The sequence below is a fragment of the Papio anubis genome, chromosome 7 (assembly GCF_008728515.1).
Source record: "Papio anubis isolate 15944 chromosome 7, Panubis1.0, whole genome shotgun sequence".
NCBI classification, from domain to species: Eukaryota; Metazoa; Chordata; class Mammalia; order Primates; family Cercopithecidae; genus Papio; species Papio anubis.
In genome coordinates, this window is record NC_044982.1 from 71,948,967 (window position 1) to 71,976,358 (window position 27,392).

Sequence of the window (27,392 nt, forward strand, 5' to 3'; positions counted from 1 at the left end):
CCCTAGCATCTTTATACTTTTTCCTTTTTTTGAGACAGAATCTCACTCTGTCACCAAGACTGGAGGCTGGAGTGCAGTGGTGTGATCTTGGCTCACTGCAACCTCCGCCTCACAGGTTCAGGCAATCCTCGTGCCTCAGCCTCCCGAGCAGCTGGGACTACAGATGCGTGCCACCACACCTGGTTAATTTTTGCATTTTTAGTAGAGACAGAGTTTTGCCATGTTGGCCAGGCTGGTCTCGAACCCTTGACTTCAAGTGATCTATCCACCTCGGCCTCCCAAAGGAGGGAGTGATTACAGGTGTGAACCCACTGCCCTCAACCCTAGAATCTTTATATTTTCATATAAATTTTTAGAATCAGCTGTCTTTTTCTACACAAGTGGCTGCTGGGATTTTGATTGGGATTGTGTAGATTCTATAGATTAATTTGAAGAGAATTGGTATCTTAACAATATTGATCCTTCTGGTACATTAATATAGCATATTTCCACTGAGTTGGGTCTTTGTTAATTCATCTCAGCAGTGTTTTGTAGTTTTCATTGTATAGCTCTTATACATCTTTAGTCAGATTGGTTCCTGATTATTTGGTTTTTGATGCTATTATAAATGTTATGTTTTATTAAGCTGAAGACAGTGACTCAAACCTGTAATTTCAGCACTTTAGGAGACTGAGGTGTTTGGATCGCTTGAGACCAGCCTGGGCAACATGATGAAACCCAGTCTTTGCAAAAAATAGGCGCCAGGCGTGTTGGCTCACACCTGTAATTCCAGCACTTTGGGAGGCTGAGGCAAGCGAATCACCTTAAGTCAGGAGTTCGAGACCAGCCTAGCCCACATGATGAAACCCCATCTCTGGCTGGGCGCAGTGGCTCACACCTGTAATTCCAGCACTTTGGGAGGCCAAGGCAGGCAGATCATGAGTTCAGGAGATTGAGACCATCCTGGCTAACATGGTGAAACCCTGTCTCTACTAAAAATACAAAAAATTAGCCGGGCGTGGTAGCAGGCGCCTGTAGTCCCAGATACTCGGGAGGCTGAGGCAGGAGAATGATGTGAACCCGGGAGGCAGAGCTTGCAGTGAGCCAAGGTTGAGCCACTGCACTCCAGCCTGGGTAACAGAGCGAGACTCCATCTCAAAAAAACAACCCCATCTCTGCTAAAAATACAAAAATTAGCTGAGCATAGTGGCATGCCCCTGTAGTCCCAGCTACTTGAGAGGCTGAGGCATGAGAATCGCTTGAACTCGGGTGGCGGAGGTTGCAGTGAGCCAAGACCCTACCACTGCACTCCAGCCTGGACGACAGAGTCAGGCCTTATCCCTCCCCTGCCAAAAAAAAAAAAAAAATAGCCAACCGTGGTGGCATGCGCCTGTGGTCCCAGCTACTCGGGAGGCTGAGGTGGGAGAATCGCTTGAGCCCAGGAGCTTGAGACTGCAGTGAGCCATGATCACACCATGGCACTCATGCCTGAGCAACAGAATGAGACCCTGTGTCCAAATAAATAAATGTTATTTTTTGTTGGTGGTGGTGGTGGTTTTTTTTGGTTTTTTGTTTGTTTGTTTGTTTTGAGATAGAGTCTAGCTCTGTCGCCCATGCTGGAGTGCAGTGGTGTGATCTCGGCTTACTGCAAGCTCCGCCTCCCGGGTTCACTCCATTCTCCTGCCTCAGCCTCCTGAGGGCACTACAGGCGCCCGCTACCACACCTGGCTAATTTTTTTGTATTTCAAGTAGAGACGGGGTTTCACTTTGTTAGCCAGGATGGTCTCAATCTCCTGACCTCATGATCCGCCTGCCTCGGCCTCCCAAAGTGCTGGGATTACAGGCGTGAGCCACCGCGCCAGGCCATGTTATGTTTTTTAAAATTTCAATTTCAAATTGTTCTTTCCTAATACATAGAAACACAGTGTATTTTTTCAGTATTGATCTTATATTCTGCAATCTTGCTAAATAAACTCACTTATTAGTTCTAGTAACTATTTTGTAGATTCCTTAGTATTTTCTATGTAGATGATCATGTCACATCTATTAATGAAGAAAGTTATATTTCTTGCTTTCTACTTTGTTTTTTTTGATTGTTTGTTTTTTGTTTGTTTGTTTTTTGAGACGGAGTCTCGCTCTGTTGCCCAGGCTAGAGTGCAGTGGCGTGATCTCGGCTCACTGCAAGCTCTGCCTCTAGGGTTCACGCCATTCTCCTGCCTCAGCCTCTCAAGTAGCTGGGACTACAGGCGCCCGCCACCACGCCCAGCAAATATTTTGTATTTTTAGTAGAGACGGGGTTTCACCATGTTAGCCAGGATGGTCTCGATCCCCTGACCTCATGATCCACCTGCCTTTGCCTCGCAAAGTGCTGGGATTACAGGCGTGAGCCACTGCACCCAACCTCCAGTTTGTTTTTTTGTTTGAGATAGAGTCTTGCTCCGTTGCCCAGGCTGGAGTGCAGTGGCGTGATCTTGGCTCACTGCAACCTCTGCGTCCTGGGTTCAGGTGATTCTCCTGCCTCAGACTTCTGAGTAGCTGGGATTACAAGCATGCACCATGACACCTGGCTGATTTTTAAATTTTTGGTAGAGATGAGGTTTCACCATGTTGGCCAGGCTGGTCTCAAAACTCCTGACCTCAGGTGATCTGCCTGCCCCAGCCTCCCAAAGTGTTGGGATTATTGGCATAAGCCACCATGCCTGTTGTTTGTGTTATTTTCTTTACTAGTGTGTCTCATATTACACATTGTTTGACAGGTGAGTACTCAGTAAGTATTTTTAAATCAAGGAATAGGTATACTAAATTCTTAAAACTTTCTCCATAGGTGCTGCAGATGATTACAATAGAATTGGTTCTTCATTATATGCTTTAGGAACTCAGGATTCTACAGATATATGCAAGTAAGTATTCTAATTTAAAACATGACATAGGCCAGGCACGGTGGCTCACGCCTGTAATCCAGCACTTTGGGAGGCAAACGTGGGCGGATCAAGAGGTCAGGAGTTCAAGACCAGCCTGACGAACATGGTGAAACCCCTTCTCTACTAAAAATACAAAAATGCACACCTGTAATCCCAGCTACTCAGGAGGCTGAGGCAGGAGAATTGCTTGAACCTGGGAGGCGGAGGTTGCAGTGAGCTGAGATCACACCTTTGCACTCTAGCCTGGGCAATAGAGCAAGACTCCATCTCAGAAAACAATAAATAAATAAAACTTGAAATATAGCTGGTCACAGTGGCTCATGCCTGTAATCCCAGCACTTTGGGAGGTGGAAAACCTGTCAGCTGTCAGGAGTTTGAGACCAGCCTGGCCAACATTGCTAAACCCTATCTCTACCAAAAAATATAAAAATTACCCAGGTGTGGGTGGTGTGTGCCTGTAATCCCAGCTAGCTACTCAGGAGACTGAGGCACAAGAATCACTTGAACCCGGGAGGCGGAGGTTGCAGTGAGCCAAGATTATGCCACTGCACTCCAGCCTGGGTGACGGAGCAAGACTGTTTAAAAAATATATATATGTGTGTGTGTGTGTGTGTGTGTGTGTGTGTATGAATAGGTATATATATATATGTGAAATATAAATAAAGCAGAGAAAATTTTCTATTGGCAGTCTGGATGCACACAATACTTTTGGTTTTTGTTTTAGTTTTTGTTTTGAAATAGGGTCTTACTCTCTCGCCCAGGCTGGAGTGAGGTGGCATGATCATGGCTTTCTGCAACATCCTCTTTTCACGTGCAAGCAGTTCTCCCACCTCAGCCTCCAAAGTAGCTGGGATTACAGGTGCCTGCCACCATGCCTGGCTAATTTTTCTATTTTTAGTAGAGACGGGGTTTCACCGTATTGGCCTGGCTGGTCTCAAGCCCTTGACCTCAAGTGGCCCACCCAACTCAGCTCCCAAAGTGCTGGGATTACAGGTGTGAGCCACTTCTCCCAGCCAACAATACTTACAATGCAAAACTTTTGGAATATTTTTGTCAAAACACATTGATAATAAGGACCTCCTTTAAAAACTTGGTTGAGGGCTGGGCAGGTAGCTCATGCCAGTAATCTCAGCACTTTGGGAGGCCGAGGCGGGCAGAACACCTCATGTCAGGAGTTTGAGACCAGCCTGACCAACATGGAGAAACCCTGTCTCTACTAAAAATACAAAATTAGCCAAGTGTGGTGGTGGGTGTCTGTAATCCTAGCTACTTGGGAGGCCGAGGCAGGTGAATTGCTTAAACCCAGGAGGCAGAGGTGGTGGTGAGCTGAGATCACACCATTACACTCCAGCCTGGGCAACAAGAGCAAAACTCCGTCTCAAAACAAACAAACAAAAAAAACTTGGGTTGATATTTTTTCTCCTCCCTTTCTATCCTATTTTTTTAAATCTGAGAAATAAAAATCGACTTTACTCTCTCTCTATATATGTATTTTTTTCTTCCTCCCCTGTGTTTTATTTATGAAAATGGGCTGATTTGTGTGTAAGAGAGTGGAAGAACAGAATTTATATTAGTGTTTTTAGGTTTTGATAAAGCTTATAAATAAGAACTGCTGTTTGGAAATTAGAACATATATGTATGTATGTATATGTGTGTATGTATTTCACTGGAGGTCAAATTGATTCCGCCCCCCGCCCCTCCCCTGCAAGACAGTGTCTTGCTCTGTCACCCAGGCTGGAGAGCAGTGGCACAATCTCTAAAAACACAAAAATTAGTCAGACGTGGTGGCACACACCTGTAATCCCTGCTACTTGGGAGGCCTAGGCGTGAGAATCACTTGAACCTGGGAGGCAGAGATTGCAGTGAACCGAGATCACACTGCTGCTCCCCAGCCAGGGCGACAAAGCAAGACTTGGTCTCAAAAAAACTAAAAATTAAACACATTTTTAAGCAGGAAAACTATTTTCATAGTCTATGCCTTTCTCTAAACCACATCCTTGACCTTTTCTCTAGTATATTCTGTCTCAGATATTTAAAAGTCAAGCTTTTTGGCAAAGCACGGTATGATAGCTTACACTAATTAACATGCCATCGGCCAGGCACAGTCGCTCACACCTGTAATCCCAGCACTTTGGGAGGCCAAGGCAGGCAGATCACTTCAGGTCGGGAGTTCAAGACCAGCCTGACCAACATGGAGAAACTCCATCTCTACTAAAAACACAAAATTAGCCAGGCATGGTGGCGCATGCCTGTAATCCCAGCAGCTACAGGAAAATCGCTTGAACCCGGGAGGCAGAGGTTGCAGTGAGCAGAGATTGCGCCATTGTACTCCAGCCTGGGTAACTAGAGGAACTCTGTCTTAAAAAAAAAAGGAAAAAAGCCACCTTCCCAAAGAGTTAATTCTTCTTATCAGGAAGAAGGAAAAAAGTAAACCTTGCCATCTGTTCTCTAACGTAAATCTGTCAAAGCAAATTCTCTTGAGTGAAAGCAAAGTTCATAAAATTGTTTTTGCTTTGAGTAGTATTTGCCCTAATTCATTTATAATGTCATTTTAATTATATATTTTACAGAATACTTGAAACTGTGCTGTGTCCTTTTTTTTTTTGAGAGCAGGTCTTCCTGTGTGGCCCAGGCTGGCATACAGTAGCTATTCGCAGGTGCAGTCATAGAGCACTGCAGCTTTGAACTCCTGTGCTCAAGCGATCCTTTTGCTTCAGCCTCCTGAGTAGCTGGGACCACAAGTTTGTGCCGGAACTGGGTGACAGAACAATAGCCCATCACAAAAAAAAAAGAAAAGAAAAGAAAAAAATGAATAACCAATTTCTACTTAACAATTTATTTTCACTTTTACCTAGTTTATCTGTCAAATGCTGATACCAACTAAAAAATATCCCAGCACCAGACTTTTTTTGTTGTTGTTGAGATGGAGTCTCACTCTGTTGCCCAGGCTGGAGTGCAGTGACACAATCTCGGCTTACTGCAAGCTCCGCCTCCCAGGTTCACACCATTTTCCTGCCTCAGCCTCCTGAGTAGCTGGGACTACAGGCATGTGCCACCACGCCACCTGGCTAATTTTGTTTTGTATTTTTAATAGAGACAGGATTTCACCATGTTAGCCAGGATGGTCTCGATCTCCTGACCTCGTGATCTGCCCACCTCGGCCTCCCAAAGTGCTGAGATTACAGGCATGAGCCACTGCACCTGACCAAGCACCAGAGTATTAAAGGGTAGTTCAATTACAGGATTGTGACACCATGCCCCACTAATTTTTTGTATTTTTAGTAGAGACAGGGTTTCACTGTGTTGCCCAGACTAGTCTCAAACTCCTGGCCTCAAGTGAGCTGCTTGCCTCAGCCTGTTTGCTAAAATGAATCTAGATAAATTTTGTTGGCTGGGCACAGTGACTCACGCCTGTAATCCCAGCACTTTGGGAGGCCAAGGTGGACAGATCACTTGAGGCCAGGAGTTTGAGACCAGCCTGGCCAACATGGCAAAACCCCATCTCTACTAAAACTACAAAAATTAACCAGGTGTGGTGGGTGCCTGTAATCCCAGCTACTTAGGAGGCTGAGGTAGGAGAATCGTTTGAACCCAGGAGGTGCAGGTTGCAGTGAACCGAGATGGCACTACTGCACTACAGCTGGGGCGAGAAAGCGAGACTCAGTCTCAAGAACAACAACAACAAAAACACCTTTAATGTATGGCTTAGGCTGTCATCTTGAAATGGAGCCTGGCGCTCTGGCTCACACCTGTAATCTTAGCAGTTTGGGAGGCCAAGGCGGGCAGATCACTTGAGATCAGGAGTCCAAGACAAGCCTGGACTCAAGCCATCCTTCTGCCTTTGCCTCCTGAATAGCTGGGATTACAGGTGTGCACCACCACACCTGGCTAATTTTTAACCAGGTGAAAACTCGTCTCTACTAAAAATACAAAAATTAGCCAGGCATGGGGGCAATTGCCTGTAATCTCAGCTACTCAGGAGGCTGAGGCAGGAGAATCACTTGAACCCAGGAGGCAGAGGTTGCAGTGAGCTGAGATTGCGCCACTGCGCTCTGGCCTGTGCAACAGAGCCAGACTCTGTCTCAAAAAAAAAAAAAAAAAGAAAGAAAAAATCAGGCCTGGGTGCGATGGCTCACACCTGTAAACCCAGAACTTTGGGAGGCTGAGGTGGGCGGATTATGAGATCAAGAGATGAAGACCATCCTGGCCAACATGGTGAAACCCTGTCTCTACCAAAAAGACAAAAATTAGCTGGGCGTGGTGGCAGGCGCCTGTAGTTCCAGCTACTCAGGAGGCTGAGGCCAGAGAATCGCTTGAAGCCAGGAGGCAGAGGTTGCGGTGAGCTGAGATTGAGCCATTGCACTCCAGTCTGGGCAACAAGCGTGAAACTCCATCTCAAAAAAATAAATAAATAAATGAACAGATAGTCTTATCTGTAAACAGATTTCAAGTAATCTCTTTTATTGGTAGAAATACAGGGAGATTTTTGTGAAGCTAAATGAAGTCTGCAGTTAATAGGGCTATTGAATATAACTGCAATGAGACAAGGTGTTACTAATATGGTTTGGGAGCATATTCTCATACATTTGAAATGGAAAATTACTTTGAATGTGGCATATGATGAAAATATTTTCCTTTACAGGTTTTTTCTCAAAGTTTCAGAACTGTTCGATAAAACAAGAGTAAGTACTAAATTATAGAGATATACTGCATAATATTGTGCCCAGAGAGCTCATGTTAAAGGTTTTTACCACAATTCATAAAATTTTTTTTAAAAGAGTAATCATTATTGGCCGGGCACAGTGGCTCATGCCTATAATCCCAACACTTTGGGAGGCTGAGGTGGGCAGATCACGAGGTCAAGAGATCAAGACCATCCTGGCCAACATGGTGAAACCCTGTCTCTACTAAAAATACAAAAATTAGCTGGGCGTGGTGACGCATGCCTGTAGTCCCAGGTACTCGGGAGGCTGAGGCATGAGAATCGCTTGAACCTGGGAGGCTGACATTGCAGTGAGCCAAGATCGCACCACTGCACTCTAGCCTGGTGACAGAGCAAGACTCCATCTCAAAAAAAAAAAAAAAAGTAATCACTATTAACCTTTTGGCTATTTAAATATCTGCATATGGTAATATTTAACTTGCTATGGTTCTGTTTAACTCTATCGAGGAAGATGCGTATACTTCAGAAGGATGATGAAACAGATTCAGATTTGGATTCCATTGGAAGTTTTTCAGGAAATTCCATTTTTTGTTATGGCCTTTAGGTATTTGTATAAAAGTTCATATTCTTCTGGGTGCAGTGATTTAATGCTTGTAATCCCAGCACTTTGGGAGGCTGAGGCAGGAGGATCTCTTGAGCCCAGGAATTTGAGATCAGCCTGGGAAAACATAGCAAGATGCCATCTCTACAAAATGTTTACAAATTAGCCAGGTGTGGTGGTGCAAACCTGTAGTCCTACTTCGGGGGCTGAGGCAGGAGGATGCCTAAGCTCAGGAGTTTGAGGCTGCAGTGAGGTGTATGATCGTGCAACTGTATTCCATCCTGGGCAACAGGGTGAGACCCTATCTCTAAAAAAAAAAGAATACCTCCTGGAACAGACAAACAAATTAATTAAATACTACATACCAATAAGAATAAAGGAACCAGGCCACGTGGCTCATGCCCATCATCCCATACATTGAAGGATGAGGCGGGAGGATCAGTAGAGGCCAGGAGTTCAACTAGCTTGGGCAATGTAACGAGACTCCCTCTCTACAAAAGTTACCAAAAATTAGCCAGTCATGGTGGCGCACAACTGTAGTCCTAACTACTTGGGAGGCTGAGGCAGGAAGATTCTTGAGCCCAGGAGGTCAAGGTTATAGTGAGCTGTGATTGTGCCAGTGTACTCCAGCCTGGGTGACAGACCCTGTATCAAAGAAAGAAAATAAATAGAAAATTACCAGCAACCCAGATGCCTGGCCGCCTCCTCATCTCCTCAGCTGCCTTTCAAGGCACTGCCAATACGGATTCGGGTTTTTTGTTTTGTTTTTTGTTTGTTTGTTTGTTTTGAGATCAAAACCAGGCTGGAGGCTGGAGTGCAGTGGCACAATCTCGGCTCATTGCAACCTCTGCCTCCCAGGTTCAAGTGATTCTCCTGCCTCCCGAGTAGCTGAGATTACAGGCATGCACCACCACACCAGGCTAATTTTTGTATTTTTAGTAGAGAGGGGTTTCACCATGTTGGCCAGGCTGGTCTCAAAGTCCTGATGTCAAGCCATCTGCCTACCCTGGCCTTCGAAAGTGCTAGAATTACAGGCATGAGCCACTGCACCCAACCTGGCCCGTTTTTTAGTTTTATACATAATATAAATGCTTGTGCAACATGTATTCTTTTTCTTTTTTTCTTTTTTTTTTCCTGTGGTAGAGACAGGGTCTTGCTATGTTGCCCAGGCTGGTCTCAAACTCCTGGCCTCAGGCAGTCATCCTGCCTCAGCCTCCCAGAGTGCTGGAATTACAGGTATGAGCCACTGTGCCTGCCTTATATTCTTTCATGTCTGTTTAATGTACTCAACATTATATTCATTCATAGGATTAAACCATGTTGTTGGCCGGGCGCGGTGGCTCAAGCCTGTAATCCCAGCACTTTGGGAGGCCGAGACGGGCGGATCACGAGGTCAGGAGATCGAGACCATCCTGGCTGACACGGTGAAACCCCGTCTCTACTAAAAAATACAAAAAAACTAGCCAGGCGAGGTGGCGGGCGCCTGTAGTCCCAGCTACTCGGGAGGCTGAGGCAGGAGAATGGCATGAACCCAGGAGGCGGAGCTTGCAGTGAGCCAAGATCACGCCACTGCACTCCAGCCTGGGCAGCAGAGCGAGACTCTGTCTCAAAAAAAAAAAAAACAAAACAAAAAAAAAACCATGTTGTTGCACATAGATGTAGTTCCTTTATTCTTTTTGTTTTAGAGACGGGGTCTCACTTTGTTGCCCTGGTGGGAGTGCACTTGCATGATCATAACTCACTGTAGCCTCAAACTCTTGAGGTCAAGCATCCTCCTGCCTCAGCCTCCCAAGTAGTTAGGACTACAGATGTGTGTTACCATGCCTGGCTAATTTTTGTAGAGAGGGAATCTCACTACATTGCCCAGGCTGGTCTTGAACTCTTGGCCTCTATTGATATTCCTGCCTCACCCTTCAAAGCATTGGGATTATAGGCATGAGCTACCTAGCCTGGTTCCTTTATTCTTCTTGCTGTATAGTATTTTATTAATTTGTTTATCTGTTCTACTGTTGATAGGCATTTGGATAGTTTCTAGTTTGGGTTTCTTTATAACAATACTGCTAAGATTATTCTTGTATATCTTCTGAACACAAGTATACAATTCTGTTGGATATATATAACTAGGAGGGGAATTGATGGATCATAGGATGACCATGTGAAAAGCTTTTGCAGAAACTGCAAAACTTTCCCATAATGATTGTACCAATTTGCATGCCCACAAGAATAAGTATGAGCATTTAGGTTATTCTACAAGCTTGTTAAAACTGAGTGTTTTCTACCTTTATAATTCTTGCCATTCTGGTAGGTGTGTAGTTGTTTTAGTTTAACTTTTTTTTTTTTTTTTTTTTGAGATGAAGTCTCACTCTGTCGCCAGGCTAGAGTGCAGTGGCGCAATCTCGGCTCACTGCAACCTCCGCCTCCCAGGTTCAAGCAATTCGCCTGCCTCAGCCTCCCGAGTAGCTAGGACTACAGGTGCACGCCTCCGCGCCCAGCTAATTTTTGTATTTTTAATAGAGATGGGGTTTCACCCTGTTGGCCAGGGCGGTCTTGATCTCTTGACCTCGTGATCCGCCCACCTTGGCCTCCCAAAGTGCTGGGATTACAGGCGTGAGCCACCGCACCTGGCCCCTTAACTTTTTTTTTTTTCTTTTTCTTTTTTGAGACAGAGTCTCACTCTGTCATCTAGGCTGGAATGCAGTGGCGTAATCTCGACTCACTGCAACCTCTGCCTCCTGGGTTTAAGTGATTCTCCTGCCTCAGCCTCCCAAACTGAGATTACAGGCACACATCACTACACCCGACTAATTTTTGTACTTTTAGTAGAGATGGGTATCACCATGTTGGCCAGGCTGGCCTCGAACTCCTGACCTCAAATGTTCCACCCGCCTCAGCCTTCCAAAATGCTAGGCATGAGCCTTATTAAGGTGCCAGCCTTACTTTAACTTTTTACTTTGACGATAATTTCAGACTTATGGAAAAGTTGCAGAAAATAGTACAGGAATTCCTGTAATGCATCAGCCAGGTTTCTGAATATTAACATTTTCCCTTTTTTTTTTTGTTTGTTTGTTTGTTTTGAGACAGAGTCTTGCTCTGTCGCCCAAGCTGGAGTGCAGTGGCACGATCTTGGCTCACTGCAACTTTCGCCTCCTGGGCTCAAGTGATTCTCATGCCTCAGCCTCCCAAGTACCTGGGATTATAGGCGTGTGCTGCCATTCCTAGCTAATTTTTGTGTTTTTGTAGAGATGAGGGGTTTCACCATGTTGGCCAGACTGGTCTCGAACTTCTGACCTCAAATGATTCACCTGCCTTTTCCTCCCATAGTGCTGGGATTACAGATGTGAGCCACTGCACCTGGCGAATGTTAACGTTTTCTACATTGCTTAAAGTTCTTACATTCCAAAAAGTCCATCTTCATTCTGTTTTGAGTCCTTCATGCACACTTGTCTCTTTTTAGTATAAGAATTATTTTTAATATAGTCAATACTGTTACTAATGATTCCTCCTTAATGTCATCAAATATCCAGTATATACATTTTCCCAATTGTCTCATAAATGGCTTTTTATTATAGTATAGTTTGTTTGATCAGGATACAAACAGGGTCCCATATATTACATTTGGTTGATGTATTTTTTTTAATCCTCTGTCCAGTCATACTGAAGAGCTATCTTTTTAGTCTGACCTGACTACTTCCCCTTCAATCTCACCTTGTACATACCACTTCTGTTTATTACTCTACAGTGTCTTCAGGCACATTTTACTAATGCTTTGACTGTATTTCTGGTTGTCCTCAGCAGGAGGATTAGATTGAATTAACTAGTCTACCATTGCAAGCCTTCATTCCTTTAAAATTGTGTGTGCATATCAATTACAATTGAAATGAATAGCAGCTGGGCACAGTGGCTCACACCTGTAATCCCAGTACTTTGGGAGGCTGAGGTGGGCAGATCACCTGAGGTCAGGAGTTCGAGACCAGCCTGGCCAACAAGACAAAACCCCATCTCTACTAAAAAAAAATACAAAAAAATTAGCCGAGTGTGGTGACATACACCTATAATCCCAGCTACTAGAGAGGCTGAGGCAGGAGAATCTCTTGAACCCAGGAGGCAGAGGTTGTAGGGAGCTGAGATCATGCCACTATACTCCAGCCTGGCAAGAGCGAGACTCCATCTGAAAAAGAAAGAAATACCTAGAAAGTTTTTTTTTTCTTTTGAGACAGAGTCTTGCTTCGTCGCCCAGGCTGGAGTGCAGTGGCTCAATCTTGGCTCACTGCAACCTCAGCCTTCTGAGTAGCTGGGATTACAGGCACACACCACCATGCCCGGCTAATTTTTGTATTTTTAGTAGAGATGGGGTTTCTCCATGTTGGTCAGGCTGGTCTCGAACTCCTGACCTCGTGATCCGCCCACCTTGGCCTCCCAAAAGTGCCAGGATTACAGGCATGAGCCACCGTGCCTGGCCTGAGAAAATATTAATGAAGATAAAAGATGATATTGAAACTCATTTTAGAGTCTGACTGGGCATGGTTGTTCACACCTGTAATCCCAGCACTTTGGAAGGCTGAGGCAGGAGGATCACTTGAGGTCAGGAGTTTGAGACCAGCCTGGCCAACATGATGAAACCCTGTCTCTACTAAAAATAGAAAAATTAGCTGGGCATGGTGGTGCATGCCTGTATTTCCAGCTACTCAGGAGGCTGAGGCAGGAGAATTGCTTGAACCTGGGAAGCAGAGGTTGCAGTGAGCCGAGATTGCACCACTGCATTCCAGCCTGGGTGACAGAGTTAGACTCCGTCTCAAAAAAAAAAAAAAAAAAAAAAAGTTGTCCTTCCATAAACTCACGAGTCTCATTTGATCTGATCTTTTTTCTGTTCATTTTATGTGAGAGTTGCAAAGGAAAGTAGCAGGCTAGTAGAAACAGAAAGGGAAGGAAAGCTAGATAAATAGGAATGGATACTATAGTTAAAACTTCAGTTTTTTTAAACTATAATAATAGTTGTAATTAAGAAGGAAACCACTGAGAGCAGAATGTAGTTGTTGATTAAATATTCAATTTTTTCCTTTCCAGAAAATAGAAGCACGAGTGTCTGCTGATGAAGACCTCAAACTTTCTGATCTTTTAAAATATTACTTAAGAGAATCTCAAGCTGCTAAGGTAATTTTAATCTTTTTTTTAATGAGCCATTTTACAAACAGCCATTTCTTGAGAGTTTGTTAGACTTCAGATTGTTAATGATGATTTATCTCCTTTATGTGATTTTAAATTATATTTTCAAATATGAATTTTATTTCTCCTTTTAGAAATTGTATATATGTATATAATTATACATATTTCACGTGGGAAACCCCACATAAAAGTCTCCTCTTTATTATATTTCTGATATAATCTAGAACTTTAAAAAAATGAATTTGTGGTCAGGTGTGGTGGCTTACGCCTATAATCCCAACACTTGGGGAGGCCAAGGCCAGAGGATCACCTGAGATCAGGAGTTCAAGACCAGCCTGGCTAACATGATGAAACCCTGTCTCTACTAAAAATACAAAAATTAACTGGGCATGGTGGTGGGTGCCTATAATCCCAGCTACTTGGGAGGCTGAGGTGGGAGAATCACTTGAACCTGGGAGGCAGAGATTACAGTGAGCCGAGATCGCGTGCCATTGAACTCCAGACTGGGTGACAAGAGCAAAACTCCATCTCAAAAAAAAAAAAGAGGCCGGGGTGGTGGCTCATGCCTCTAATCTCAGCACTTTCGGAGGGTGAGGTGGATGGATCACCTGAGGTCAGGAGTTTGAGACCACCCTGACCAACATGGTGAAACCCCATCTCTACTAAAAGTGCAAAAATTACCCGGGCATGGTGGTGGGCACCTGTAGTCCCAGCTACTCGGGAGGCTGAGGAAAAATTGCTTGAATGCAGGAAGTGGAGGTTGCAGTGAGCAGAGATTGCGCCATTGCACTGCAGCCTGGGCAACAAGAGTGAAACTCTGTCTCAAAAAATAATAATAAATAATAAAAACAAAGAAAAAGAAAAAAAGCAAGACCTGGCCAGGCACAGTGGCTCACACCTGTAATCCGAGCACTTTGGGAGGCCGAGGCGGGTGGATCACCTGGGGTCAGGAGTTCAAGACCAGCCTGACCAACATGGTGAAACCCCAACTCTGTCTTTAAAAAAAAAATGAATTTGGTATATTTCTTCGGGTAAAATGTCTTGGAAAACAAAAGTAAAATGGTCAAATAGCAGTTGTATTGCTAAAGGATTTCTTTCTTTTTTTTTTTTTGAGATGGAGTCTCACTCTGTCACCCAATTATAACCTCTGCTTTCTGGGTTCAAGCGGTTTTCCTGCCTCAGCCTCCTGAGTAGCTGGGATTACAGGCGTGTGCCACCACGCCCAGCTAGTTTTTGTATTTTTAGTAGAGGCGGCATTTCCCTATGTTGGCCAGGCTGGTCTCGAACTCCTGACCTCAGGTGATCTGCGTGCCTTGGCCTCCCAAAGTGCTGGAATTATGGGCATGAGCCACATACTGCAAAAGGATTTCTTTTTTCTTTTGAGGTGGACTCTAGCTCTGTCACCCAAGCTGGAGTGCAGTGGCGTGACTGCAGCTCACTGCAACCTCCGCCTCCTGGGTTCAAGTGATTCTCCTGCCTCAGCCTCCCAAGTAGTTGGGACTACAGGCGCCCACTACCACGCCCGGCTAATTTTTGTATTTTTAGTAGAGATGGAGTTTCACCATATTGGCCAGGCTGGTCTTGAATTCCTGACCCCATGATCCCCTCACCTGGCCTCCCAAAGTGCTGGGATTACAGGCATGAGCTACCACACCCAGCTGCAAAAGGATTTCTAATTTGGTCTATGAAAGTCCTCCATTGAGAGTCAGAGCACCATAAAACAAAAACATGGTTTTTTTTTGTTTTTTTTTTTTTTTTTTTTTGAGACGGGAGTCTCGCTCTGTCGCCCAGGCTGGAGTGCAGTGGGGCAATCTCGGCTCACTGCAAGCTCCACCTCCCGGGTTCACGCCATTCTCCCGCCTCAGCCTCCCATGTAGCTGGGACTACAGGCGCCCGCCACCGCACCCGGCTAATTTTTTGTATTTTTAGTAGAGATGGGGTTTCACCATGTTAGCCAGGATGATCTCGATCTCCTGACCTTGTGATCCGCCCGTCTCGGCCTCACAAAGTGCTGGGATTACAGGCTTGAGCCACCGCGCCCGGCCAAAAACATGTTTTTTTATAAGGCAACTCATGTTTCCCTTTAAAAGCCGTGGGCGGCAGGGCACAGTGGCTCACGCCTGTAATCCCAGCACTTTGGGAGGCCGAGGCGGATGGATCACGAGGTCAGCGGTTTGAGACCAGCCTGGCCAACATGGTGAAACCCCATCTCTACTAAAAACACAAAAATTAGCCAGGCATGGTGGCAGGTGCCTGTAATCACAGCTACTCCAGAGGCTGAGGCAGGAGAATCGTTTGAAGCCAGGAGGGGGAGATAGCAGTGAGCCGAGACCGCGCCATTCCATTCCAGCCTGGGCAACACAGTGAGACTCCGTCTCAAAAAAAATTAATTAAAAAAAAAAACAAAACTGCAAGACTAAAACACTAACCAAAAATTATTATTATTATTATTATTAATAATAATTTTTTTTTTTTTTTAGACAGAGTCTCGCCCTGTTGCCCAGGCTGGAGTGCAGTGGCGTGATACTGGGTTATGGCAACCTCTGCTTCCTAGGTTCAAGCCATTCTCCTGCCTCTGCCTCCTGAGTAACTGGGACTACAGGCACTCGCCACCATACCCGGATAATTTTTGTATTTTTAGTAGATACGGGGTTTCACCATGTTGGCCAAGATGGTTTCGAACTCCTTACCTCAAGTGATCCACCAGCCTCAGCCTCCCAACATGCTGGGATTACAGGCATGAACCATCCCGCCTGGCCTCAAAAAATTTTTTTGACTGGGCACTGTGACTTATGCCTGTGATCCCAACACTTTGGGAGGCCAGTGTGGGAAAATCACATGAGACCAAGAGTTCAAGACCAGCCTAGGCAACAAAATGACATTCTGTGTCTACAAAAAGTTTTAAAAATTAGCTAGGCCATGGTGGTATGTTCCTATAGTCCCAGGGGAGGTTGACACAGGAGGATTGCTTGAGCCCAGGAGTTCAAAACTGCGGTGAGCCGTGATTGTCACTGTATACTCTTGCCTGAACAACAGAGTAAGATAAGACCTTGTCTTTAAAAAAAAGTTAACACAAGGCCAGGCACGGTGACTCACACCTGTAATCCCAACACTTTGGGAGGCTGAGGTGGGTGGATCACGAGGTCAGGAGATCGAGACCATCCTGGCTAACACAGTGAAACCCCATCTCTACTAAAAAATACAAAAAATGAGCCGGGTGTGGTGGTGGGCGCCTGTAGTCCAACTACTCGGGAGGCTGAGGCAGGAAAATGGCATGAACCCGGGAGGCAGAGCTTGCAGTGAGCGGAGATCGCGCCATGGCACTTCAACCTGGGCAACAGAGCGAGACTCCATCTCAAAAAAGAAAAAGTTAACACGAATAACTGAAAAGCACTGAAAACTTAGTGGATCAGATAACCCAAATTCAGTGTTAATTTGTGAATTGAGATATTGTACACAAAATTCCCACCTGATCACTGATGCTGATCATTTTTATTAAATTATAACCTTTTAACTTTGAATTCTTAGGTACTTATAAATACACTGTTCATATCAAATTATATCTTATAAACTATTTACATTGGATGGGCAGTGCTAAAATATTCACTTTTGAAGACTTTAAATTATCAAATGTGGTTGTTTTTTGTTTTAATTTTTTGCAGAGACAAGTGTCTCACTATGTTGCAAACTCCTGGGCTCAAGTTATCCTCCCGCCTCAGCCTCCCAAGGTGTCAGGATTATAGGTGTGAGCCCCTGTTCACAGCCAAATGTGGTTGTTAATAGATAACAATTTCTTAGTAACTTTAAGAAATGATTAAAATGTAGTTGTCAGAATTAAAACTACAACAAGGTATCACTATACACCTTAATTAGAATGGATAAAAGGAGAAAAATTCTGGCAAAGATACATAGCAACTTAAACCATCATATACTGTTAATAGGAATGTGGTGCACCTCCTTGGGAAATTTCCATAATTTCTTAAAAGACGAAATATACTATGCAGTGATCCAGTCAGTTCCCTTCTAGGTATTCACCCAAGAGAAATGAAAGCAGGGCTGGGCATGGTGGCTCACCCCTGTTATCCCAACACTTTGGGAGGCCAAGGCGGGAGGATTGCTGGAGGCCAGGAATTCAAGACCAGCCTGGCAACATAGCATGATCCTATCTCTATTGAAAAGAAGGAAAGGGCTGGGTGCGGTGGCTCCCGCCTGTAATCCTAGCACTTTGGGAGGCCAAGGCGGGCGGATCACGAGGTCAGGAGATTGAGACCATCCTGGCTAACACGGTGAAACCCCGTCTCTACTAAAAATACAAAAAATTAGCCAAGCGTGGTGGTGCGTGCCTGTAGTCCCAGCTACTTGGAGGCTGAGGCAGGAGAATGGCGTGAACCCGGGAGGCGGAGCTTGCAGTGAACTGAGATCCGGCCACTGCACTCCAGCCTGGGTGACAGACCGCGACTCCGTCTCAAAAAAAAAAAAAAAAGAAAAGGAAAGAAAGAAATGAAAGCATATGTCCATACAGATGTTCACAGCAACTTTATTTGTAACAGCTGAAAACTGACAACGCAAATATCCAATGGATGATGAGATAAACACATTGTTACATAGCCATACGATGGAATAGTACTCAGTAATAAAAAGAAATGTGTTGGCCGGGCGCGGAGGCTCAAGCCTGTAATCCCAGCACTTTGGGAGGCTGAGACAGGCGGATCACAAGGTCAGGAGATCGAGACCATCCTGGCTAACCCAGTGAAACCCCATCTCTACTAAAAAAAATACAAAAAACTAGCCGGGTGAGGTGGCGGGCGCCTGTAGTCGCAGCTACCCGGGAGGCGGAGTTTGCAGTGAGCTGAGATCCACACTGCACGCCAGCCTGGGAGACACAGCAAGACTCCATCTAAAAAAAAAAAAAAAAAAAAGAAATGTGTTATGGATGCATGATACGTGTCCACCGTTATGTGTCCACCGTCATAATATGATACGTAGTATTTTTGTTGTCCTAAAAATCCTCTATGCTCTCTGCGTTCATCCTCCTTTCCCTCAGTCCCTGGCAGCCACTGATCTTTTCACTGTCTCCATAGTTTTACTTTTTCTAGAATGTTATATAGTTGGAATCATATAGTATATAGTGTTTTCAGATTGGCTTCTTGCATTTAGTTTATGCATTTAAGTTTCTTCTATGTCTTTTTGTTTTTTGTTTTGTTTGTTTTGTTTTGTTTTGTTTTGTTTTTTTTTTTTTTTTTTTTTTGAGACGGAGTCTCGCGCTGTCGCCCGGGCTGGAGTGCAGTGGCCGGATCTCAGCTCACTGCAAGCTCCGCCTCCCGGGTTTGCGCCATTCTCCTGCCTCAGCCTCCCGAGTAGCTGGGACTACAGGTGCCCGCCACCTCGCCCGGCTAGTTTTTTGTATTTTTTAGTAGAGACGGGGTTTCACTGTGTTAGCCAAGATGGTCTCGATCTCCTGACCTCATGATCCGCCCGTCTCGGCCTCCCAAAGTGCTGGGATTACAGGCTTGAGCCACCGCGCCCGGCCTTGTTTTGTTTTTTTGAGACAGTCGCCCAGGCTGGAGTGCCGTGGCGGGATCTCGGCTCACTGCAAGCTCCACCTCCTGGGTTCACGCCATTCTCCTGCCTCAGCCTCCCGAGTAGCTGGGACTACAGGCGCCCGCCACAATGCCCGGCTAATTTTTTGTGTTTTTAGTAGAGACGGTGTTTCACCATGTTAGCCAAGATGGTCTCAGTCTCCTGACCTCGTGATCCGCCCGCCTCGGCCTCCCAAAGTGCTGGGATTACAGGCGTGAGCCACCATGCCCGGCCTCTTCTATGTCTTGTCATGGCTTGATAGCTCATTTCTTCTTAGTGCTAAATAATATTCCATTGTCTGGATGTAACACAATTTATATTCTCAGAATATATGAAGAACTCTTAATAAAAAGAGAAGGCCGAGGCTGGGCGGGGTGGCTCACGCCTGTAATCCCAGCACTTTGGGAGGCCGAGGCGGGTGGATCATGAGGTCAGGAGATCGAGACTATTCTGGCTAACACGGTGAAACTCCGTCTCTACTAAAATACAAAAAAAAATAGCTGGGCATTGTGGTGGGTGCCTGTAGTCCCAGCTACACGGGAGGCTGAGGCAGGAGAATGGCCTGAACCCGGGAGGCGGAACTTGCAGTGAGCCAAGATCATGCCACTGCACTCCAGCCTGGTGACAGAGCAAGACTCCATCTCAAAAAAAAAAAAAAAAAAGAGGGAGAAGGCCAGGTGCGGTGGCTCATGCCCATAATCCCAGCACTTTTGAAGGCTGAGGCGGGTGGATCGCGGAGTTGAGAGTTCAAGACCAGCCTGGCCAACATGGTGAAACCCCATCTCTACTAAAAATACCAAAAAATTAGCCAGACATGGTGGCGGGCACCTGTAATCCCAGCTACTCGGGAGGCTGAGGCAGAGAATTGCTTGAACCGGGAAGCGGAGGTTGCAGTGAGCCGAGATCGTGTCACTGCAGTCTAGCCTGGGTGACAGAGCAAGACTTTGTCAAAAATAAATAAATAAGTAAATAAAAATAAACAAAAAGAGAAATAACCCAATTTAAAAATGGGCAGAGGACTTAAAGTTTTCTCCGAAGAAGATACACAAATGGCCATTAAACCATCAAAAGATGCTCACAAGCTATCAGGGAAATGCAAATCGTTAGTATGAGATAGGCCTGGCGTGGTGGCTTACACTTGTAATCCCAACACTTTGGGAGACCAAGGCAGGTGGATCACTTGAAGTCAGGAGTTTGAGTCCAGCCTGGCCAACATGGTGAAACCCCATCTCTACTAAAAATGTAAAAATTAGCCAGGCATGGTGACAGGCACCTGTAATCCCAGCTACTCAGGAGGCTGAGGTGGAGAATTGCTTGAACCTGGGAAGCAGAGGTTGCTGTGAGCCAAGATTGCGCCACTGCACTCCAGCCTGGATGACAGAGCACGACTCCGTGTCAGGAAAAAAAAATACGAGATACCACTTTATACCCACAAAGTGGCCTTCATTTAAAAAAGAAAAAACAAAACAAAACAGATAAGGCCAGGCACAGTGGCTCACACCTGTAATCCCAGCACTTTGGGAGGCAGAGGCAGGCAGATTACCTGAGGTCGGGAGTTTGAGACCAGCCTGACCACAGAGAAACCCCATCTCTACTAAAGATACAAAATTAGCCAGGCATAATGGCGCGTGCCTGTAATCTCAGGTACTCTGGAGGCTGAGGCAGGAGAATCGCTTGAACCCAGGAGGCAGAGGTTGCGGTGAGCTGAGATTGCGCCATTGCACTCCGGCCTGGGCAACAACAGCGAAACTCCTTCTCCAAAACCAAAAAACAGGTAATAAATGTTGGCAAAGATGTGACTGAGGAAATTGGAACTGTCATATGGTGTTGGTAGGAATGTAAAATGTGCAGCCACTATGGAAAACCATATGGCAGTTTCTCAAAGGTTTGATGTAGAGTTACCATATGACTCAGCAATTTCATTCCTTAATAGTGAGAAATGAAGCCATGTCCATATAAACACTTGTATGTAAATGTTCACAGCAGCATTATTAATTATGTCCAAATAGTGGTAATAAACCAAATGCCTATCAACTGATGAATGAATTAATGTGATATAGCCATACGTGAAGTACTATTCAGCAGTAGAAAGGAGTGAAACGGCCGGGCGCGGTGGCTCAAGCCTGTAATCCCAGCACTTTGGGAGGCCAAGATGGGCGGATCACGAGGTCAGGAGATCGAGACCATCCTGGCTGACACAGTGAAACCCCGTCTCTACTAAAAAATACAAAAAAACTAGCCGGGCAAGGTGGCGGGCGCCTGTAGTCCCAGCTACTCGGGAGGCTGAGGCAGGAGAATGGCGTGAACCCGGGAGGCGGAGCTTGCAGTGAGCCAAGATCACACCACTGCACTCCAGCCTGGGCGGCAGAGCGAGACTCTGTCTCAAAAAAAAAAAAAAAAAAAAAGAAAGGAGTGAAACACTGATTTGTGCTACAACATAGATGAACTTGAAACATGCTAAGTGGTAGAAGCCAGGCACAAAAAACTCACATGATTCCATTTTTATGAAATGTCCAGAATAGGTGAATTCCCCATTTCTACTAAAAATTCAAAAATTAGCCAGACGTTGTGGCACACGCCTGTATTCCCAGCTACTCAGAAGGCTGTGGCAGGAGAATCGCTTGAACCCGGGAGGCGGAGGTTGTAGTGAGCCAAGTTCACACCACCACACTCCAGCCTAGGCAACAGAGTGAGATTCCATCTCAAAAAAAAAAAAGACATGTCCAGAATAGGCAAATCTGTAGAGGCAACAAATAAGCGGTTGTCTAGGGATATGGGCACACATGGGAAAATGGCACGTGGCTGTTGATGGGCATGGGGTTTCTTTTTGGGTGATGAAAGTGTTCTAAAATCGATTATGGTGATCCTCAATTCTGTGAGCTTGCTAAAAACCATTGAATTTCATATTTTAAATTGTGAGTTATGTGGTACATGGACTATGTAATTCAAGCTGTTACTTAAAAAATGGGCTGAGTGCAATGACTCACGCCTGTAATACACTTTAGCAGGCTGAAATAGGAGGATCGCTTTGAGGCCGGGAGTTTGAGACCTGCCTGGACAACATAGTGAGGCCGTATCTCTACAAAAATATTTAAAAATTAGAATAACTTTGGGAGGCGGAGGCAGGTGGATCACAAGGTCAAGAGATGGAGACCATCCTGGCCAACATGGTGAAACCCCGTCTTTACTAAAAATACAAAAATTAGCCAGGCGTGGTGGTGCACGCCTGTAGTCCCAGCTACTCGGGAAACTGAGGCAGGAGAATTGCTTGAATCCACGAGGTGGAGGTTGCAGTGAGCTGAGATTGCGCCACTGCACTCCAGCCTGGTGACAGAGCAAGACTCCGTCTCAAAAAAAAAAAAAAAAAAAAAATTTAGAATAACTTCAGAGGTTGCAGTGAGCCACGATCATGCCATTGCACTCCAGCCTGGGCCACAAGAGCAAAACTCCGCCTCAAAAAAAAAAAATGGAGGCTGGGCGCGGTGGCTCAAGCCTGTAATCCCAGCACTTTGGGAGGCCGAGACGGGCAGATCACGAGGTCAGGAGATCGAGACCATCCTGGCTAACACAGTGAAACCCCGTCTGTACTAAAAATACAAAAAAAAAACTAGCCGGGCATGGTGGCGGCGCCTGTAGTCCCAGCTACTCGGGAGGCTGAGGCAGGAGAATGGCGGGAACCCGGGAGGCAGAGGTTGCAGTGAGCGGAGATTGTGCCACTGCACTCCAGCCTGGGCGACAGAGTGAGACCCCGCCTCAAAAAAAAAAAAAAAAAAACTGGAGTAACTAGCATGTAGTATATTCACTGTGTGTTAGCTCTGATGGTTGTGGTGGTGGTGACAGTGGTGGCTGGGTGTGACTACTGGAAACATGCAATATATATACTATTGTGAAGCATTCTGTTTTATAGGATCTCCTGTATCGAAGGTCTAGGTCACTAGTGGATTATGAAAATGCTAATAAAGCACTGGATAAAGCAAGAGCAAAAAATAAAGATGTTCTACAGGCAGAAACTTCCCAACAATTATGTTGTCAGAAATTTGAAAAAATCTCTGAGTCTGCAAAACAAGGTACTGTTATGTTAACTTTCAATCACAAGGTATGCTTTATGACTATTATGTAAATTAAATAATCCTAATTTCTTGTTCACAGAACTTATAGATTTTAAGACAAGAAGAGTTGCTGCATTCAGAAAAAATTTAGTGGAACTGGCAGAGTTAGAACTGAAGCATGCAAAGGTAGAGTTGTAATAAAGATGTAATAATTTAAGTTACTTGTAATTTAGAAATTAATCAGTTATGACATTGATAATTCTTTAATCTTAATTCTCATAGGGATACTGTGACAACTATTCCTGAATTGGAATTACATTTTCCAAGATTATTTCACTGCTTCAAAACAGTTGGTCTGGGTTTTTTGTTTTGTTTTGTTTTTTTGAGACAAGAGTCTCGCGCTCTTGCCCAGGCTGGAGTGCAGTGGTAGGATCTCAGCTCACTGCAACCTCTGCTTCCCGGGTTCAAGCGATTCCCCTGCCTCAGCCTCCCGAGTAGCTGGGATTACAGGTATGTGCCACCACACCCGGCTAATTTTTGTATTTTTAGTAGAGACATGGTTTCACCATGTTGGCCAGGCTGATCTCGAAATCCCGACCTCAAATGATCCTCCTGCTTCAGCCTCCCAAAGTGCTGGGATTACAGACATGAGCCACTGTACCCAGCTAGTCTGGGGGTTTTTTGTTTTGTTTTGTTTTGTTTTGTTTTGAGACAGAGTCTTGCCCTGTTACCTAGACTGGAGTGCAGTGTCATGATCTCGGCTCACTGCAACCTCTGCTTCCCAGGTTGAAGCAACTCTCCTGCCTCAGCCTCCCGAGTAGCTAGCCACCACACGTGGCTAATTTTTGTATTTTTAGTAGAGATAGGGTTTTCACCATGTTAGCCAGACTGGTCTCGAACTCCTGACATCAGGTGATACCTGCCTCGGCCTCCCATAGTGCTGAGATTACAGGCATCAGCCACCACGCCCGGCCTGGTTTTTTAAAATTGTATTTATTTAATTATGTTTTAGAGCTGGAATGTTGCTGTGTTGTCCAGGATAGCATCAAACTCCTGGGCTCAGTTAGTCCTCCTGCCTCAGCCTCCCGAGTAGCTGGGATTACAGGTGTATGCCACCATGCCTGGCCCTCTGGTCTTTTTTACATTAGTTGTTTACTTTGAATTAAGGCTCTTCTTGTAGTTAATATAAAGTTTGGCCCAAACCTTAGAGTAATTTTAAGAATAGAGAATCTTAGAATTGAGAGGGATTTTAAAGATTATTTAATCAAGGTAAGAATAATATCTATATCATCTCCAATGGTCAGCTCTGAAAGAATCTAATACCTAATGTGGAAACCAGTATCATTTTTTGACTAGTTTTTTTTTTAAAAAGTCTTAATAAAAACATTTAAAAATTAGGCCGGGTGCAGTGGCTCACACCTGTAATCCCAACACTTTGGGAGGCCAAGATGGGTGGATCATCTGAGGTCAGGTGTTCAAGACCAGCCTGGCCAACATGGTGAAACCTCGTCTCTACTAAAAATATAAAAATTAGCTGGGCGTGGTGGCAGGCGCCTGTAATCCCAGCTACTGGGGAGCTGAGGCAGAATTGCTTAAACCCAGGAGGTGGAGGCTGCAGTGAGCCAAGATTGCGCCACTTCACTTCAGCCTGGATGCCAAAAAAAAATTTATTTAACATTTGCTATTTTTGTTTTCTGATTTCTTAGTCTAATAACCCTGTCAAAATGTTTTGATAAGTTTGGCATTGTTACTCTTACGGAGCCTGAGCTGGTTTCTAATATTCTTTTTTTTTTTTTTTTTTTTTTTTAAAGAGAGGCCGGGCACAGTGGCTCATGCCTGTAATCCCAGCACTTTAGGTCAGGAGTTCGAGACCACTAGCTAAGATGGTGAAACCCTGTCTCTACTAAAAATACAAAAATCAGCTGGGCATGGTGGTGCACGCCTGTAATCCCAGCTTCTCCGGAGGCTGAGGCGAGATGATCGCTTGAACCCGAGAGGCAGAGGTTGCCGTGAGCCGAGATCATGCCACTGCACTCCAGCCTGGGCAACAGAATGAGATTCTGTGTCCAAAAATAAAAATAAAAAGTTATGAACTACCAGAAGTTTTGCTATACATCAAGGGTTGGCAAACTACAGCCCATCTTCTTTTGTAAAGTCTGTGAGCCAGGAATGGTGTTCCCATTTTTAAATGGTTGGGATTTTTTTGTTTTTTGTTTTTTGTTTTGAGACGGAATCTCGCTCTGTCGCCCAGGCTGGAGTGCGGTGGCGCCATCTCGGCTCATTGGAAGCTCCGCCTCCCGGGTTCACACCATTCTCCTGCCTCAGCCTCCCGAGTAGCTGGAACTACAGGCGCCCGCCACCACGCCCGGCTAATTTTTTGTATTTTTAGTAGAGACGGGGTTTCACTGTGTTAGTCAGGATGGTCTCGATCTCCTGATCTTGTGATCCGCCCGTCTCGGCCTCTCAAAGTGCTGGGATTATAGGCTTGAGCCACCGCGCCCGGCCTGGTTTTTGTTTTTAAGGTAGAATAATATGTCGGCCGGGCGACGTGGCTCACGCCTGTAATCCCAACACTTTGGGAGGCCGAGGCGGGCGGATCACAAGATCAGGAGATCGAGACCGTCCTGACTAACACAGTGAAACCCCGTCTCTACTAAAAAAACAAAAAATTAGCCGGGCGTGGTGGCGGGCGCCTGTAGTCCCAGCTACTCGGGAGGCTGAGGCAGGAGAATGGCGTGAACCCAGGAGGCGGAGCTTGCAGTGAGCCGAGATGGTGCCACTGCACTCCAGCCTGGGCGACAGAACGACTCCGTCTCAAAATAATAATAACAATAATAATAATAATAATATGTCATGACATGTATTAATTATGAAATTCAGATTTAAGTATCTATAAATAAAATTTTATCGGAACGCAGCCAAGCTCATTCATTTATGCTTTGTGGCTGCTTTTACATAGTAGCATACTGGAATTATTGAAACAGCCTAAAATACTTATTATTTAGCCTTTTACACAAAAAGTTTGCTGAGTCCTGCTATAGACTGATGTCAGTGTCCAGTTTCCAGATTCTGCACTTTTTTTTTTTATTATTTGATATGGAATTTCGCTCCTGTTGCCCCAGACTGGAGTGCAGTGGCGTGATATCGGCTCACTGCAACCTCTGCCTCCTGGGTTCAAGCGATTCTCCTCCCTCAGCCTCCCAAGTAGCTGGGACACAGGTGCACACCACCATGCCCGGCTAATTTTCGTATTTTTAGTAGAGATAGGGTTTCACCATGTTGGCCAGGCTGGTCTCAAACTGCTGAACTCAGGTGATCCGCCTACCTCGGCCTCCCAAAGTGTTGGAATTGCAGGCATGAACCACCGCGCCTGGCCAGATTCTATACTTTTTCAAGTTCTTTCTGACCTGAGTTCTCTGTATTTAGATTTCTGATAACTGTTCTATTAACAGTACTACTCAATCAGAGGTGATTTTGCCCCCCAGAGGACATTTTGCAATAGCTGAAGACATTTGTGGTTATCACAACTGGGTGTTCTATGGTTACTACCAGTACATGGTGGGCCAAGGATGCTGTTAAACATCCTACAGTGAAGGCTGGGTGCCGTGGCTCACCCCTGTAATCCCAGCACTTTGGGAGGCCAAGGCAGGCAGATCACCTGCGGTCAGGAGTTCAAGACCAACCTGGCCAACATAGCGTAACCCTGTCTCTACTAAAAAATACAAAAAATTAGCCAGTGTAGTGGCACACACTTGTAATCTCAGCTACTCAAGAGGCTGAGGCAGGACGATCGATTGAACCCAGGAGGCAGAGGTTGCAGTGAGCCAAGATCATGCCACTGCACTCTAGTCTGGGTGACAGAGCAAGACTCCATATCAAAACAAAGAAAGGCTGACGTGGTGGCTCATGCCTGTAATCCCAGCACTTTGGGAGGCTGAGGCAGGTGGATTACCTGAGTTCAGGAGTTCAAAACCAGCCTGGCCAACATGGCAAAACTCCGTCTCTACTAAAAATACAAAAATTAGCGGAGCATAGTGGCAGATGCCTGTAATCCCAGCTACTGGGGAGGCTGAGGCAGAATTACTTGAACCCGGGAGGCAGAGGTTGCAGTGAGCTGAGATGGTGCCACTGCACTCCAGCCTGGGCAACAGAGTGATACTCCATCTCAGGAAAAAAAAGAGAAAAAGAAATTTACTGAAGAATCTGGTATGTAGAAAGTATTCTTGTATGTGAAACAAATTATGTAATTTTATGTGTTTAACCCTTTATGTGTATATAATGAATGGCTGTTTTTAAATTTCTAATGTATCGATAAAGTCATATGACTTCTAACACTATATTTTATGTGGTTTCTAACAGTGTATTTTCAGTAGGAGTCTTCTAGATTGTTTGGACTAAAATTTATAATTTATTTTTTATCCCTTTTTTAGGGTAAC

The 27,392-nt window shown here is 45.1% G+C and overlaps 1 protein-coding gene across 2 annotated transcripts in view; it reads left to right on the forward strand.

The window, feature by feature from the left end:
* Nucleotides 1-23,366, forward strand: part of SNX6 (sorting nexin 6) — a 65,730-nt gene extending 42,364 nt beyond the window's left edge. Inside the window, exons 8-13 of one of the 2 annotated variants that reach the window (XM_031668182.1) lie at nucleotides 2,804-2,879; nucleotides 7,543-7,582; nucleotides 13,229-13,315; nucleotides 22,815-22,974; nucleotides 23,057-23,142; nucleotides 23,239-23,366. In XM_031668182.1, coding sequence (XP_031524042.1) covers nucleotides 2,804-2,879; nucleotides 7,543-7,582; nucleotides 13,229-13,315; nucleotides 22,815-22,974; nucleotides 23,057-23,142; nucleotides 23,239-23,262 — 473 coding nt within the window. In that variant the 3' untranslated portion in view covers nucleotides 23,263-23,366. The remainder of the gene's footprint in view (nucleotides 1-2,803; nucleotides 2,880-7,542; nucleotides 7,583-13,228; nucleotides 13,316-22,814; nucleotides 22,975-23,056; nucleotides 23,143-23,238) is intronic. The other variant, XM_031668181.1, reaches the window with a different exon arrangement.
* Nucleotides 23,367-27,392: the final 4,026 nt, after the last annotated feature.